At 32.9% G+C, this 17,210-nt stretch overlaps 2 protein-coding genes across 11 annotated transcripts in view; one reads left to right on the top strand and one right to left on the bottom strand.

Moving 5' to 3' along the window:
* The window catches only part of LOC114883120 (synaptogenesis protein syg-2-like), a 168,951-nt gene that overhangs the window by 148,240 nt on the left and 3,501 nt on the right, over positions 1–17,210 (bottom strand). For both annotated transcript variants that reach the window (XM_029200569.2, XM_029200570.2), the window contains exon 2: positions 12,452–12,924. In XM_029200569.2, coding sequence (XP_029056402.1) covers positions 12,452–12,509 — 58 coding nt within the window. In that variant the 5' untranslated portion in view covers positions 12,510–12,924. The remainder of the gene's footprint in view (positions 1–12,451; positions 12,925–17,210) is intronic.
* The window catches only part of LOC114883121, a 122,368-nt gene continuing 121,644 nt past the window's right edge, over positions 16,487–17,210 (top strand). For all 9 annotated transcript variants that reach the window (XR_006829659.1, XR_006829662.1, XR_006829661.1 and 6 more), the window contains exon 1: positions 16,487–16,609. The gene's annotated coding sequence lies outside the window, so the exon portion shown is untranslated. The remainder of the gene's footprint in view (positions 16,610–17,210) is intronic.

Below are 17,210 nucleotides of genomic sequence, written 5' to 3'. Positions count from 1 at the left end.
CGGTAGCTGTACGTTTCTTCATGAAAACAGAAATATGTCCAAGCGATCTATAACGTCAGAGTCGGTCGTAAAACGTAAAGGACACGGTGATGCAGTTGCGTGGAAAAATAGTTTAGCAGACAGAATAGCCGGGCTCGTGTAATAAAACGGTTGCCACTTACTCGTGTGTAATTTTTCCGAGCGCAATGAGTGCAGCCGGAGCGGATGCTCGTTGGTTAACATTCTGCAGTGCGGAATTTGCCACGCAAGATTATTGCGACAATATGTCTGGATCTCGAAAATAACCGACAAATTACACAGTCTGTTAAACAAGAGTTGTGCGTTTCTTATTTTGAAAGACAGTATTACAAACATTTAAGGTGTACACTCACGTGCAATGAGGTAGCTATGCACAATTCTATCAGAATGTTCAAATTCATTATCCATAAAAAATTCATATATTAATAATTTTAATTTTTAAAAGAGCGTCACCTTAAAATTCGTAGAGAAGAGAATCTTTGGTTTGCAGAATTTTATGCAAAAGTTGCAACGTTCTAATTGCAAAATTCTATTGTTTCGTGCAACAATAGAAAGCACTGCACATGCATAGCTTAGAGCAAGAATGGTTCAAAGGTTTAAAATATCCCATTTGATTTCAATAAAGGATTAAAGTTTACTTAAAACAGAATATGCACGGTTTGTAGGAGAAGAGTATTGTAGGATGTAATAGAAATGAAAAGCCTTTAGTTTTGCGAAAGTAGTTAAAAACCAAGTACTTTGCAAGGACTCGTGAGAATGTTAACTATGATTGGGACAAAGTTGTTTTTAGCGACAAGTGTTCATTTTGGGCACCTCTTCCCATACGAAAAGTCTGATTTACAAGTGGAAATCCACTTATCTAACGGATTGTTAAATGTTTCGAGTTGATTCAATCAACGTGGTTGTGGTACAGAAAATTTGAATATAGAGAGAATGTTTAAATTGTATTAGGAGGGTCTTCTGACATCTGATGATAAATGGTGTGATAATGATAAATGGATGTTTTAGGAAAATAATAATTCAAAAGGGCACAAATTAAAAGGTCTTTAACTAAATATGACATTTCTAATATGACCTCACAAATTATTAAGGAATTTATAAATCAACGTCAAGTAGAGTGAAAGTTGCAATAGAATCTAAAGAAGTAATTATACAAAGATCGTGGTCCAATTATTCGTTAAGATGTATAAGTAAAATTATAATTATAAAGGATTAAAGAATAAAAGAAGAAAGGAGAAATAGGAACAATTGAAAGGAAAATAAATAACATTAACAGACTTCAAATTAACAATCCTAATTACCGTCGCGTAAGCTTTAAACGATGCAGCTAGCTTTAATTAAACGTCTAATTTTCGAGTACAGTTGCGGTAACATTTCGATTATCCAAAGTAATTAAAAAGCGTGCAATTAGGATAAACATTTTTCTATCGCGCGTTCTGCTAATACGAAATCTGAGTATGTAACAACCAACAATTATAAGTGCTGAGTTAATTATGCTGCGGGTTACTGTAATTAATTTTGCACTGCAGGTACAAAACAATAAGCATAAATTTATCTTTTACAATATTTAATTTAATCCAAAAGGTCCAATTTTAATTTAATTTAGAAATATTAAAGAAATCAGGGCACATGAGTTTAAAGGGCAAAGCCTGGCTAATGGATCCTTTTAACCTGCAAGTCATAAAAATTGCAATTGCGATCTTAGATCATTTATCACAAAATCCTTATATATGTCCCTACAAAATTTAATAAGTGTAGATATAAAATATTATAACTTTTTTTATTTCAGATCATAATTATAGATTTTATACCTTGCACCATAAAAAGTTTACATCCGGGTCATGCCAATACCATTTCAGCTCCTACGCTGCTATTTTGTTTCCTTTCTCACATTTTTAAACTGGAAATTATAGACAAAAGTTTGCTAAATAAATACATATAAACACACCTTCCGTATCTTTTATACTTTTCAAGAAAATTAAATTTAAAATTAGCTACCATTTGAAGGCCTGCAGGATGGCATAAATCCTGCAATATAAAATATGAACAGAGTTATATTCCGTTCGTTAGATGAAATATCACTTTTATTTCTTTTAAAATTTCTTCCGGAGATTGTTAATTGTTCAATGTTCCTTTTCGATCCAATTCCTTCAAATTTCATAGGAATACTGTAATAGCATAGCGAGTGATCCATGCTGTATTGACGGTCAAACTCAATTACGAGTTCCGTTAGCTGGGCTGCCAACTAAATTCCTGCAATATTCATCAACTTGACCCGAGCGCACAATAGGGAATCGCGCACCCTACCTATTTACGAGAACAGGCGCACTACGGGAATTTTCCTGGGTCCTTAGTCCCTTTGGTACCTATCGCAACTTCACGCTTCCATCTTTTCATTATACTAGCCGTTTCGAGTCCATGCTCTTTATTATTCAACAAATCACCTTTTGACCCGACCACTTTATTTATTGAAAGTCCATTAATAGGCTTTTCGATACTATTAAACGTTGATTAAAAACCAATCAATAAGCCTCCAATTATTTTTCACTCAACTATGACTCTTTATTAGTTGAAATAATAGAAATTAACTGTGTTACAATTAAAAGGAAACTAAAAGGATTTATTCTTTTTTATTTGTAGATGATAAATATTTATTTGAGTAACTAAAAAGAAAAACTGCATATCTCGTATTTATTATTAATTTTTTATTTCATTGAAAATAAATTTTGAGATTAGTTTTTATTAATAAAACTTTGAATATTTCGCTATATTCGATGTTAAACCGGTTGCTAATATCTTTCACTCATTTTGCTTAAACTTTCATTCTTCCTTTTCATTTTTTGGAATTATCATATATGAATTCATTTTCTTCTCCGCGTGATTTACACTTTACATCTTTCAACCCTTTTTTTCCAATCTATTCCGCATTATCACACTTTAATCTAGCCCATTGTTCTTTGTCCGTGTAATGGATGCCCTCTGCGCCCCAATAGGTTCCACGTACCGGCTGACTTTTCCTATATTTATACTCCTTGCGATATTCGAGGTAAGCAGTTTTTATCTTGCCCATTCTTGTATTATATTTCATGCTATTGTCAATTTAATCCTGATATTTTTTCTGTCAATTTTGATATCGCTTCTTCTTATAATAATAGAGATCAATAATTGTCATTTTCAAGATTTGGTAATACATACAATTAAAGGATTTTTAATGGGTCGATGAGAACTGTTTTCAATAAACTATTTTCAAACAAGTTAGTCCTTAAAAATTTATAATTTAATTATAACACTTATTTCAATAATTTTATATTGATTTTATCGATTTTTAATCTTAATACAAATTAACGCTATATTTGTCCTGACACTATCACATTTAGAAGCTGCAAAAACTCGTTTCTGTTTACATTTCATATAGAAAACACAATAAAAGCTCCATAATATAAACCGTGGTTAAATAGAAGGAAAGAAAATATTTTGTTAGAACACACAATTCATTGCCGCAGGATATGAAAGTAATAATGATAAAAAAGAAGTGGTTTTCAGCGTAAAAATAAACTGAAAGTACAAAATGAAATTTTTCTATAAAAATTTCTCAACTCTTTGAACGAAGAACAGATATTTATTTTATGAGATCTCAAAATCAATTTTTCTGTTGTTGAAATTCTGGAGTTTTGAAATCTTGAGATTTTAAGTCCTGATTTCCGAGGAGGGGTCAGTTCAGGATTTTATGGGGGCCAGACCCGCCTTCACCCCTACTTAATTATGCCACCGATGCTAACGTATTAAAAAATAATGCAAATTAAAATAAAATAAAATTTCCCAATCCTCTGTAAATATAACAAAATAGAAAGTTTATACATTTGGACTTCGTAATAATTTCAAATCGATAGTTAATTAAACTACGAATTAACTTAACGATAACCAAAAGATGATATACACGAATATACAGTTTACGATACTCAATCGGATTACTTATTAAGTGGTTATATATGACATTTATCGGTGGTTACAAATAGTTAGTAATCGATTCGAAGGTTATCCTGGTAATCGCGATAACACAAGTAACATATGGCAGTCGAAATTCATGGCACATCGGTGCTATATCGAATCGACACAATTAACCTTAGTAACTACAACGGGGTCGCGTGCGTGTTTTGGCTAGTGGTCTGTTCTAATTGTGAGTCGAGGGAACGTACTTTAATTCGGGTCGGTCGAAAAAAAAAAAAAAAACAATATTTATTGTACACGTTTTACTCTACAGTGTACACGCAACGAAACGATTCATCATAACAACGTATTTATTAAAAATGGAATCCTAATGTGCCATTTTGGGCATCATTTTAAAATTTACGTTCGCCAGTAAATCTCTGCTTTTATTACTTGAACTGCTTTTATGATTACTAAGGGTATTTTTGTGAAATTGAATGCACCTTTTGTTATACTTTTTTTCCCTTTTATTTCTATAATTACAGATGTGAAAGATAAATAACGTATTGCGTGACAAAAATTGCCTTCGTCATAAGGTGAATGACCTCATTATTATACACATAAAAATGTAAAGTGCAAACCATTATTTACATGAAATTGTTCATTATTGAGAATGTGGTTCCGCTAGCTATCTGAACTAAAGCAATTTTTAAATGTACCTTAATGTTTATAAAAAATATTATTAGCGTCCTTTTACACAGATACTTTAGTGAAATATATAATTATACCTATTAATGAAGACTTTAATAATATTTTTCCTCCTCTACTATAAACTAGCCGAGAAACCCCATATTTTTATTTCCTTGAATAATTTATATATACAATCAGAAAATAATAACGTCTGATTGGAGGCATACGTACTTACTTACATATATTTTAAATTTCATTCAAAGAATAAATCCTCCTCTGAAAAGCGTGCTTTCATACTAATTGAAAGCAGCTTTCCCTATACACGATAAATTTCTTTACAAATGAACTGTAAGAGAATTCTTTTTATCATTATCATTTGCTTATCAAATTATATGATAATACTTACGGATTTAAGAATGCTTGAATATTAAAATCAGGTGTTGAAATTTTTTAATTAAGGAAATAATGCCTGAAAAAATACTTTGAAGTTAAAGAAATGAAATGAAATAGAAGTCTAAAATTAAGTTTAAATTATGGCTATTAACAGTGGTAATTTTCTTCGTAAATTTTGATTTTTAATTGAAATGTAAACGCTTTAAACGACTATACGTGTAGCTGCTCGCAGTACCCAGTGTTTACCATAGTTTCACAGTATGCGACTATAGTCGCTCATTTAAAGGGTTAAACCGAAGGGCATTTGTTAGATCTAACCAGTGAGGCAGAAGAGAAACATCGCGAAGATAAAAATAGGCGTTGAAGCACAGTTATAATTTCAAGTGATAATCTGATGCTAATATCTTCCTGCTAATAAACGTTGCACGCTACCGAGCGATTCGATAACGCGAATCTAATGAGCAACGCGGATTAAGTGTTACTGTAACCAGAGACGAAAATAAGCCTGGATTGGGCGATATCAATGAATGGTGCAATAAATTACACGAACTCTTTTATAAATCTTCAAATCCCGCTATTAGTTCCAAGTTCCATTGCATAAGAGCGTGTTTATACCTTTTCACGGATCGTAAAATACTCGCGATTAGATCGTGGATGTCTTTATAAAATATTTTCGTATTAGATGTGTAAATTATTTCGATTCTCGCAGTACAGCTAACAATATGTATCATAACGCTTGTGTATTCGTAGACAAATTATGTCTCATGGTGATTAATCAATTTCCAGTGGCAACACACCGTAAAACAACAAGCTGTTTGATGATTTCATAGCCATCGATGTGTCGGTCGATCGATAAAACGCATTTAATTAATTCGAATGACGCGTGGCGATCTTAATCGATTGCTGTATGTTCTTATTGTCAGCTGGCATTGAGCTGGTGCGTTTCCGGTGGTAGATAATATCACCCCTCCATACACGGTAATAAATGGGGCTTGGATAAGCCAGGGGTCGTCTGTCTCTAATGCTTTCCAGTAATATACGCGTTTTATTAATGTACTAATGTTCTTCGTGAAATTCCCAACGATTATAAGAAATAATATTAAATTTAAAAACATTAAACAGGAAATTTTCAGTATTTTTTATAGCCATGGGAAATAGAAGTTTGTAATTCAATCTATTATCTTCTTAGAGTCATCAATCAATCGATTAATTAATATGGGCTTTGAGTAATTGTATTCTGTTTGAAATAAAAATTGTTCAAATGCAGAAGCTGCAATTTCAATTAGGGGTTTTTGTTTATTATTATTGTTTTCATTTTATTATTTTGCAAAATTTTACGTAAGTACTTTTACTAAAATTTAATGCATACGTACGAAATATTATTGTTTAAGCATGAACATAATACATTTTCCAGTGACAATGTATAATTTCATTTCACCCAGTTAATACATAACACTTAAAAAGCATTCGAGTTTAAATTTCATGCTAAGGAGAGATTTGTAAATTTAAATACTGGGTACTATTGCATTTCACGAATCTTAACGAGGTTTATATTCCACACATATAGCATTACACTACACGTGACATGTTTCAAATTACTAACAGAGAATGTTAGCCATTTTTCCCTTCCCCGCTGATTTTCGTGAAACTATGATTACAGGAAGCTAAAGTTGAAAATATGAACAAGATATTAAGTAGAATTTCAAGTATCTGATATTTTATAACTGGGTCATTCATTAGATACAGTAAAGAGATGTTACGTAAAATGCAATTAACTCGACTTTCGCCATTCGTTTATTACAGGACCTAAAATTTACTTCATTTACTCATAAATATGTCTATCTTCTAATTGTTATATACATTTTACAGGATTGACTGAGTCACAATTGACCCGATGTCGTTATTCAGGGGTTGCAACTACGAAGACAAGGGGGTGGCTTTCTCTCGAGACCAAAGGCAAGTACGAATTTCCTTCCCCTAACATTTCCCTTCAACCTACGTTGAGGAAAACCTGCGTTGCACGCGACTATACACATAATGTAATATGCAGTGTATCAGAGCATGCAATCAGTTGAAAATATGTGATAAAACTGTCTTTGAAGTTTTACTTTCAATCAAATTAAAATCAACTATTTTAAAACTCTTATTATATGCATATTCATGTTTGACAATGTAATATTTTAACAACTTTATATAATTAATTTTCAATAGTACCAAACAATGATTACATGAATGAATCATATTGCATATTACACGCTAATACATAAGACAATTATTTGACCACCAACTAATTTTTATTAATAAAATACTTACGTGGTCATATTCAGAAAACTTTAAGCTTCAAATTGACACATAATAAGTATTAATTAACGATACTTTTATGTCATCAAATCATCCGACAATGAGATTCGCAAAATCTCTCTATTAATATGAAACAACTTAATACATTAAATCAGTATTCTACTCGGGTGAGGAATATTCTAAAGGAAACAGAATCCAATCCCATCTATCCTGGCATTGTTCAAAGTTTTGTCATCGGGATGAGGAAGCGTAGGAAAGCTCTCGTCAACTCGAATAAAACCTACCTCCTCCATACAGAAACCCTCTCGCCATGTACGACCGTATGGGAACTGTAAACCGTACGATCCGTTGGGGTGCATGCACGAAAGAAATAAGAGGGTGCACGTAAAAAAAAAAAGAAGAAAAACAAAAAAGGTTTGTAACGCCAGAAGCCAGGGACACGTAATTCGTCGGCCACGCCTTGATCCTTGTGAGCACAGTGTGCGTGCATGTAAACCCATGTGTGCACATACTCGTGCACGCGTGCACGCGTGCGACCTCAATTCGGTTGCACTAAGGGTCTCGCGACGCGCAACAACCTAGGGTCGTGTCTCCACTGGAGTAAAAACAAATCGAAGAATAGGCGTGACAAAGTCCTTGACTCCCAGAGCAACGTGTAAATGCGAACAGCGTGAAACATGGAAATATAAAAACGATTTGCAGAAGGTGAAACAAATAGACCTACGATCCCATTCAAAATTCATACGGCACTTATCCATTGCGATGATATTTAATTCAATACACACCAGTGGATAAAGGTGAAAAGTAACTATATTTTGCTGTCCTTATGATAACTTGGAATTTTCAAAAGATAGCTTTACTTTTTGACCAAGTACCTTTTCTTTCAACAAGTACCGTATCTTTATTATTAAAATGCGAGAGAAAACTGCTTCTCCATAAATATTTTATGAATTTGAATGATTCTTTTGCTTTTTTTTGACCTTTACAAAATTTTAGTAGATGTTTTAAGACCTTATGGCCACGAAAAAGTTAATTTACATGCTTAAAACTTTTGCAATTTGTTATAATGGTAATACACGGTTTTTGGGAATAAACTTCGTTAATATTCATTCTGTTCTAATGAAAGTTCGGTCTGTTTAGTTTTCCAGTTTCAGGAGAAACATTACAATGCACGAAAAACATGAGAAGTATGTTTCGAGTAAAGCATTGTTTTGCTTTTCATGAATTCTACTGAATTACGCACCTCCTTTATTATATGCAACAGTTTGTTACCATATGAACACGCGAGTGAAATGAAAGTAAATTGTAAAACAGAGTGCATCGTGTTTTTGAAACCCATAATGCGAAAAATCTTTAAAAAGATATTTTATTTTCGTGCAAACCAACTTAAGCGCTATACAAATTGTATTATGTTTACCTTAGACATAATACATAATCAAAATTATAATTTTTTATTACTATTTCAAAACTTTGTTTTACTTTACATCAAACTGGAATAATATTTATATTCTTACAGAAAAAGTTTTTCTAATTACAATCACAAATAAATTATTCAAATTTTAAATTAAAAAATATTATATTTTCACTTATTAAAATTTCGTTTTCTTTTTATATTTTTCGTTAATAATTTTAAAGGGCGGTCAATTTAAAACTATTATTCAAAGTTATAAAGCCATCTTTGTCTTAGGGGATAGAAATAGTGACTTTAACCAAGGTGGGCATATTTTGAGCATGGATCGAACACGCATTTGCATAAAAACTCTCCTTTACTTTATAAAAACTTTGGATGGCTGTTTGCTAAGGTAACACGAGGAATTTTGCATAGAGAAGTGCATTCAAGTCGAATGCACGTTCGTGTACAAGAACATCCTGCTACTTTCGTTCTTGAGGAAGTACGCAATTTGACAACCTAATAATACGATACAATAGCACTTCAAATATTTACAAAATTGCTATTTTCCTTTGCAAGTCACTATTTCTTAAGAATTCTACTGATATTTGACTAAAAATTATACATTGCAACAATAGAATTGCGATCTAACAATTTTTATTATAATTTCAATTAAAAGTATTTCAGTTCTTGTTTAATTTCAATTTTATATGAATGTCGTTGACTGGTCAATTGTAATTAAGTATAAACACTTAATAATAAGCTCGTGAATTTTTCTAAACAAAGACAAAATGCTTTTAATTTTTAAATTTGCTAAAATTGAATACACAATCTGTGATTAGTAATTTTGATTGTAAACACGCAAATCATGCTCAAATGATACATAATTTGATACCCTTTCATATTGAATTTGAAAAATTGCTTTTCTTTCATTCATCTCTGGAATACATTTAATTAATTACTTGCGTCTTATCTTTGTTCCACGAACCATCGTCACGCGAAATTACACTGTACACTATTTCTGATTCTTATCTCTTTACATCAATCCTATCTTTTCACTTCATTTAATTTACAAGTTCATTTTATTAATCCTGTTGATTGTATTAAAAAGTGAAATAATTTGATGTGTCTTCAAATCAGAATTTCATTCTAATTTAAGATAAACACTTCAATATGAGTTAGACCACCTTGAAGGGCTCACAAAATATTAAATTAATAAGAATTTATTTTTAAATGATAAAAACATTTTTTGGGGTATAAAAGGAAACCTAAAGTTACAAAAGTCTCAATCAAAGATTTGTCATTTTAATATTTTCATGATTACACGTGAACAAATGTTACGTCAAATTGAGAAATCAAAGTTTAAATTGTTAATAATATATACTCATCAACGGTGAAAATTTCGTATATTCGAATCGTATTCTGAGCAAGTCGAGCGAAATTCCGGAAGTTTCTTGCCACTTGGGAGTTTACTCGAGTACCACTGATTTTCGGATAATCAAATCTTATGCTAGGTACCGCAAATCTGAGAAATTACATTTATCAAGTAGAAGTATATCAATACTTCAACAGATATTGAAATAAATACCAAATCCAATATAATTATTTAAAATACTAATGAATTACAAATTTTTGAAATATTTACTAAATCTTTTCTACATTATAATTTTGAAAGTATCTTAATTTTTTAATACTTAAATATGGATGGTAGAATATTTTTCATACCATTTTGAAAGATCAAAATTCTTTGAAATACAGATTATATTATTTGATATTTATAAGAATAAAATTTCTGGACAAACTTGACCCTTTTTTAAACTTTCATGCTTGGAAGGGTTAATTAAATTAATTTTTATTATAAGCTTTTCAAATCGCCAGAAAGAATAAAAATAAGAAATTCGTCGTCTGTAAATACACCGCAAAGACTTCAAAACAATCTTTCGAGGCACCAAGATATTTCTATGTTGTGCAAGTAAAAAAGCTGATAATGAAACGTCGAAAAATATAAATATTAGCTGATGACGTCCTAGTAAACGTTCATTCAGTATAAACGGACTACGAGTTTACAAAAAGCGAAGAAACCCTTTATTACTTCCGACACAGATGTTGGAAACCATTCTCATTTAGGGAAGATAAAAAAAAAAAGAAACAGGAGAGAAAACTGGCACACGTATTTGAAGGAGAGCATATCTGAGCCGCTATCATTGAAGGAATATTCGTATCGTTAATTATTTCTGTCTCTTCGTTTTAACTGGAGCACTAAATTCTCGTCCGTGGAATGGAAAAGAAATGAGAAAAAGACCGAAGGGAATTTCTCGCAATATTGCTCGTCACGTTAAGTGGTACAAAAACTTCGTTAGTTTCTTTTTGTCGGACGCGGGTGGAAAGAGAGACAGAAAAAAAGGGTACAAGAGAACGTGACTTCGGTAAAATAATATTGCTGTTGCTTTTAGGAAGTGCATCGTCGGAGCATGATAAATGATCGCATGCAACAATAGATGTGTGTCACCTGATACCAGCGAAACCACTGAACTCATCTAAATCCCCGTGCACTGTCGGACTATTGTTAAGAGAATATATCGCACTATCAAATGATTTTTGTCTCCTATCAAAAATATAGTCGATTGAAAACAGGAACATTTTTCCTGTCACATGGTTTCCCTTGTTTTATTTAGTGTTCTTGACAATATCGCACATGTATTAAGAGAATTATCAATTAATTAAGGAAATGGGTTAAAAATGAAAATTCAGTAAAATCATATAATGCGATTATTAACGCAATCAATATTTATAATGCAATTAAATATATTCATTACCGTTGCATTAAATATATCCTCCTTTTCATCAATTATAAATAGAAGGTAATGATTAAATATTTTATTAATAACCGCGCTTTATTTAACAATGAAATCCCCAATGACGTAAAATTCAATATATAAAAACGGTGATAATAGACCCAGAATATATCCTCAATAAAACAATCGCGTTTCCAAGACAATTTTTCGTTAAAACAACCATAGGTCAAAGGAAACAAGAGGCGGGTTAATAGAATCTTCCTTAGAAATAGAGTGGTTAATTTGCATTCCCACCAGATGGAATCTCTCGAATTCAATTAAACACGAAAATTTCGAAAGCGTCACAGTACATTTTCAGGGTTTATCATCTTACATTGACCTGGGCGTGTTTTATCGTGCAACCATGGCCTCGCTGGCGGAAATCATTCTATTCATTGGCGGCATAATAACCGCTGTCACGAACATTGCGAAATTCCGACGAACTCGTTCGCGCCGAAACGAAGTAGAGGTTCGCCGATAACTTTCTCAAATAGGTTGTATACATATTGAAACGCATCGATCGAAGTTTGGAAATTCTTCATCGTCGGGCCTAGGAGGTTCGGTACGCGCTGCTTCGAATTTCATCGCTTCGAGACACTGCTTTTAACTTTTCGTCCCGGGCATGCTCGCGGAGAACGTGTGAGAAACGCAGTCTCCTCGAGGTACGTGCATACGAAGTAGCTTCGAAATTTTGTTCTTCTTCCTCCGGGTAACCGGGAGATTCGATAAAAACGTGGAAGACGAGCTCCGCGCGTGAAACGTTTCGCGCCCGAATACGGTATGCGGATTAAAGAGGTGCGTGGATTCAGAATGGGGAACACACGCATATCAACGTGTGATTTATGAGTTAAAAGGTGTAAAAGAATTCAGGGATGTATCAACATGGATTCGAACTAACCTTGAGCGTAGACGAGAGTGAACAAAGCGACGATGACGGCGAGGACGTGACACCACATTTTTCTTTTCCCACCTTCCGTTCGCTCGCTCCTTTTCCTGTATCCAGCTTCGTTTCACTTTTCACGCGAACCTGTCGCTTTTCTCTGCGCCACGAACGAACGAAAAAAAAAAAAAGGAAGCACTGTGTTTTAATCGCGTTTCCGGCGTATCGCGTGCCGGTTAATCGACGGGATTTGTTTCGACTAGGCCGTAACTCGATCGTTTAACGTCACGAAAGATCCTGTATTCGCTCATATCAGCCGTCGTACACTTTATTTTTCCAAGATAACCACGTCACTATCTACCGATTTTTTCCTGTTCCACACTACGAATTTCTTCCGAGAAACAACACACTTTTTCAACAGTCAGGTGGCTCGATCATTGTCACTGAATGATTCTTGAAGGGAATATTTCCTTTGCGATCTCTTAATCATCCTGTAACAAGAATAATATTATTCTTTAATTTACAAATATATTAGGTACGCAAATTAATTCGGTGGCTTTAGTATTGTGTTTTCTTAACCCTCGGACGGCGGACCATGAAGAGAGCCCCAATTAATTTTCTAAATTTTATACTGCACCTTTTAAAAAATTATTATTTTAAAAATGATATCCTTGATTATGTTTTGTAAGTTCAAGTCTCGATTGACCGAGATTCTGCCGTTCAAGGGTTAATTAGTATTTTCAATTTGAATACGTTCCCGCTCTCCTGTGTATTTGAAAAGTGGCGGGAAAATATAATAACAATACAAACTATTTCAATAATTGAAGGTTCTATAATATAAAATCATGTTTAGATGTTTAAACAATACTTAAGGATAAATTTTACAAAATTTTGGAAACATAAAAATTAATTGATTATCTCTTTGGTAATCAGAAGGTTTATTGTTATTCTATTATTACAAATAAAACGTAGCTTTCAAAATAAAAAACATTCAAAAATAATATTTCATAAATGGACAAGAAGAAAATAAGCAGCGATAATAAATCTATGCGATATCTTCGAAAACCCGGTAATCTAAAAGTCTTGTTCCCACATTATTCTTTTACTTTGGTGGCTAAGAAATTCGTGTAGATTTCAAAAGTTGCTTTAAGTCCCGAGAGAATGGAACCTGAATAGCTGTCACCTGCGGTACGTATCCAGAGATTTTTCCAATCGTACGAAAAGAAGTATCGATGAAAGATAGAAAACAAGAACGGCGGGGTGGATGGAAGGGACGATCGCGAGGAAAAGTTAGCGAGGTAAGCAAACTCGATAGAGTTAGAAAACTTGGACACATCGCGGCATCGAGATCTTTGGATACGATCTTACCGTCCCTTAGAACTTGCCAAAAGTCTGACTTAAAAACTACCCTAAGCATCGAAAGAACAACCGGATGAAAGGTACGATCTATAGAAACGGAGAGAAATTTTCTTGGCACATGATGCGTGCTAAGTACCAGCCAACAACCACCCACGCTTCGTTCGGATAAACACTCTTCATCTATCGCCTCTTTACCAACTTTCTTATCAATTTTTCTCCTGAAATGTGTGAATGCATTAATGGTACCTATTGAAAAGGTGAACGGACCTTATTGATGGATTTTATCGTTGGTGATTAATGAAGGCGGAGGACGTGTCTTCCTCAAAGCAACCTTATAGAGTAACGTTTGCGTTAGGCCGTCACTTACAAATCAAATACCACTCTAGCATGGCTTCCATTGCTTTCTCCTTCGCCTTCCAACTTTCCTTTCGACCTACGCCATTGTCGCCAGCCACCCTAAATCCTCCTACTACTCGCGTTCCACTGGCACTCTAGGCTGCAGCAAGCCATAATTGAATAAAACCGCTAAGTGATTAATTGCATGAACCTTCGCAGTGCTCTTCCTTGCCAACTAACTTCGTACTCGACTTTAAAGGACGTTTACTGCATCGTTTCGTTTTTTTGTCAGACTTCAACGGGATCGGCCGCGATCTTGCCCGGAGTACAATTGAAATATTTCATTTCTTTAATTCATGATTTCAATTGATATCAATTAGATGTAGAGATTGTTGTCTTCTTTGAGAGATTTATTTCTATTTCTCTCGGTTGGATTCTTAATTATAAGTTTTAGTTTGATTTTGTAAAATTAAATCTTCTGAAGAAGGGTGGTTGGGTGATTAAAAAGGGGAAAGAATAATTATCTGCTATGGCGAGTATTTAGATAGTGAAGTGAGTATTAAAGAACGGTAGCTGAAATGTGTACACTCACGTTCAATCAGGATTCAACGGGGAAAGTGGAGATATCCCCTTCTTCCCCCTAAACTTTCTCGGAGAAAATGACAATGAAGCGAAAGGAGTCCCATCTCTAATCAGTCCTTCAGATTTCTAACAAGAAAACTTTCATATATCGAAGAGTAGCGAAATATATTTAATTCATTAAAAATAAATCGTGTTATCGTGTATATTAATTAAAGGAAGAAGCTGTACTTAATGGAATTTCTATGCAGATTAATAAGAGCGTCACGGCCATTACGTTTCCTCGTTCTTTCAGATGTTTAACACAACTTCTGACGCAGGGAAAAGCGTATTTTGATCCTGTAATTTTCTACGGCAATTGGAAACTTTGACAAAAGTTGCAAGCGAGAAAAGTTTTTAATGATAATTTCCCTGTCGTGCCGGGTAATAGAGGCTTCGAGATATCGTAAACACGATTACGAATTTATCTGTAGGGTTGAAAATATCTGAAATAAAGTTAACTACTTCACAAGGAGGCAGTAAATGCACGTTTGAGTTTAATAAGAGAAGGTTAATGCAAAAATAGTTCAGTATTAACAACACAGTTTAGACAAATAGGGTAGCTTGCAATTGAAATATTTATTGAAATTCAGAAAAATAATAAAAAAGATAAAATTTTAGTTTCAAAATCGAGCTTTACATAACGTCCTCCATTTTTTAATAATTATTTGAGATAAAAAATGAATTGCAAAATTCTAATTCTAGAACATTATATTTGAGGGATAACGAACCTAAAACACTTCAAAAGAATGTCGATCGGTATTTTCTAAATTTCCATAAAATCTGAAAATTTTTTATAACTTATACCGTTTTTCCTTAGTTTTCACAATTTTTTCTAGAATAAGAATACAGCCATTTTTTTGAATTCATATATTTACAAAGAAATGTTGCAAATGGAAACAACCTATGCATAAAAATCTTATTTTAATAATTATAAATCCTTATTAAGTTGCCAATAAAAGTACATATAAAATTCTGTTGCGATTGCTTTTTATTTGTGAAGAATAAAGCATTCTACAGATGGCTGACTTTTTCCGTTCACGGTAGTAGAAAATCCCCTTAAGCTCAGTTATCCCAGTTACGATTAACGATGTTACTAAAACAGCAACATCATGTATACATGTTCGTATATGTTAGACTTTTCTGAGAGCAGAAATACTCGTTCTTCGCTGTTTTTTAATTGAACAAATAATCCGTAATATAAATTTTAGAGAACAGTAGCTAGTGGCAAAAATGTATCATTCGTAACTACCGTTTCAACGACCTATTATGCTAAACAATAAATTTTTCGTTTTATATGCAGAAAATATACACATCATTATACAATTTTTTATGTAATATTTCATCGCGCGTACACTCTCAGAGCAAAAAGTAATATTTAAAACTTAATTTTTTATGAATCCCTGTCGAAGTAGAGAATGTCAATAATTAGTATAAATTACTGTACATAAGCAAAATTAATTATCAATTTTTTCTTTCATCTGAACTTACTCTGCCAGTTTGAAAATTGTTTTTCCTTTCAAGAACAGTTCTATCGAAAAAACTTCACTTTATTCATGATCTACGATTCAAGTTACGCTATTAAATCGAATTTACTTGTACGCCTGCTCACGTTTAGACTCGCTTGAGTTTTCCTAGTTTGAAACTTGGCACAAGAATAGAAGAGGTTTCGATTCCCAGCCAAAGAGAAAATGAATGAATTTACTGGTTTTAAAGAAAACTTTCACACCTTTCAGATGAAAGAGCAACTTGTTTCACTCACGAGAGAAACACAAGTTTCGTCCACCCGTCTTCGAAGTACATCAAATTTGTCACTGAGGCGTCACTACTTTGTACACACAACAGAATCTGATGATCTTCCACGTGAGTACAGTAATTACAATTTTAATTGATTAACAACATCACACATCACTTGAATTATTTAACAAATTATTGTTTAAAGCTGAATTTCAGTTATCTTTAATATTCTAATGAATCAATGACAGCATATTCTATTTATGCATAAAAATGAGAAAAACAAATTTTTGTTCAAAATTCTTTATTAAAAAATTCTGATAAAAATACGAAATAACAGTGAACTGATTTTCATTCGAAAAATAATTATTTTCATTATTATTTTTGTTTTATTATGGCTCATAAAAACAAATTAGGGACATTTATCAATATTAGTTGCATTTCAAAGTGTCACCCATTCTAATAAATCCAAGACTAATATCTATGAAAAATTGAATTTATTACACTGCGAATGACTTAATTCTTTAATGAATCATTTTTAATCCTGCATTTAAACATTATTCTATCATTAGTATTCGCAGAATATGCTGTCATTGTTTTGCGAAAACGTTGAAACACCCTGTATATCGTAGCTGAAAATCGTAATTCACATCTTCAACGTGTCGTATTCGCTTGTATCCGGTTGATAAAATATCACTGTATTCACGTATCACGATGCGTAGCAGTGAAA

This window comes from Osmia bicornis, chromosome 9 (genome assembly GCF_907164935.1).
Source record: "Osmia bicornis bicornis chromosome 9, iOsmBic2.1, whole genome shotgun sequence".
In the NCBI taxonomy this organism is placed as follows: Eukaryota; Metazoa; Arthropoda; class Insecta; order Hymenoptera; family Megachilidae; genus Osmia; species Osmia bicornis.
The sequence above is the reverse complement of the archived record's forward strand: the minus strand, read 5'-3'. Positions and strand labels throughout refer to the sequence as shown.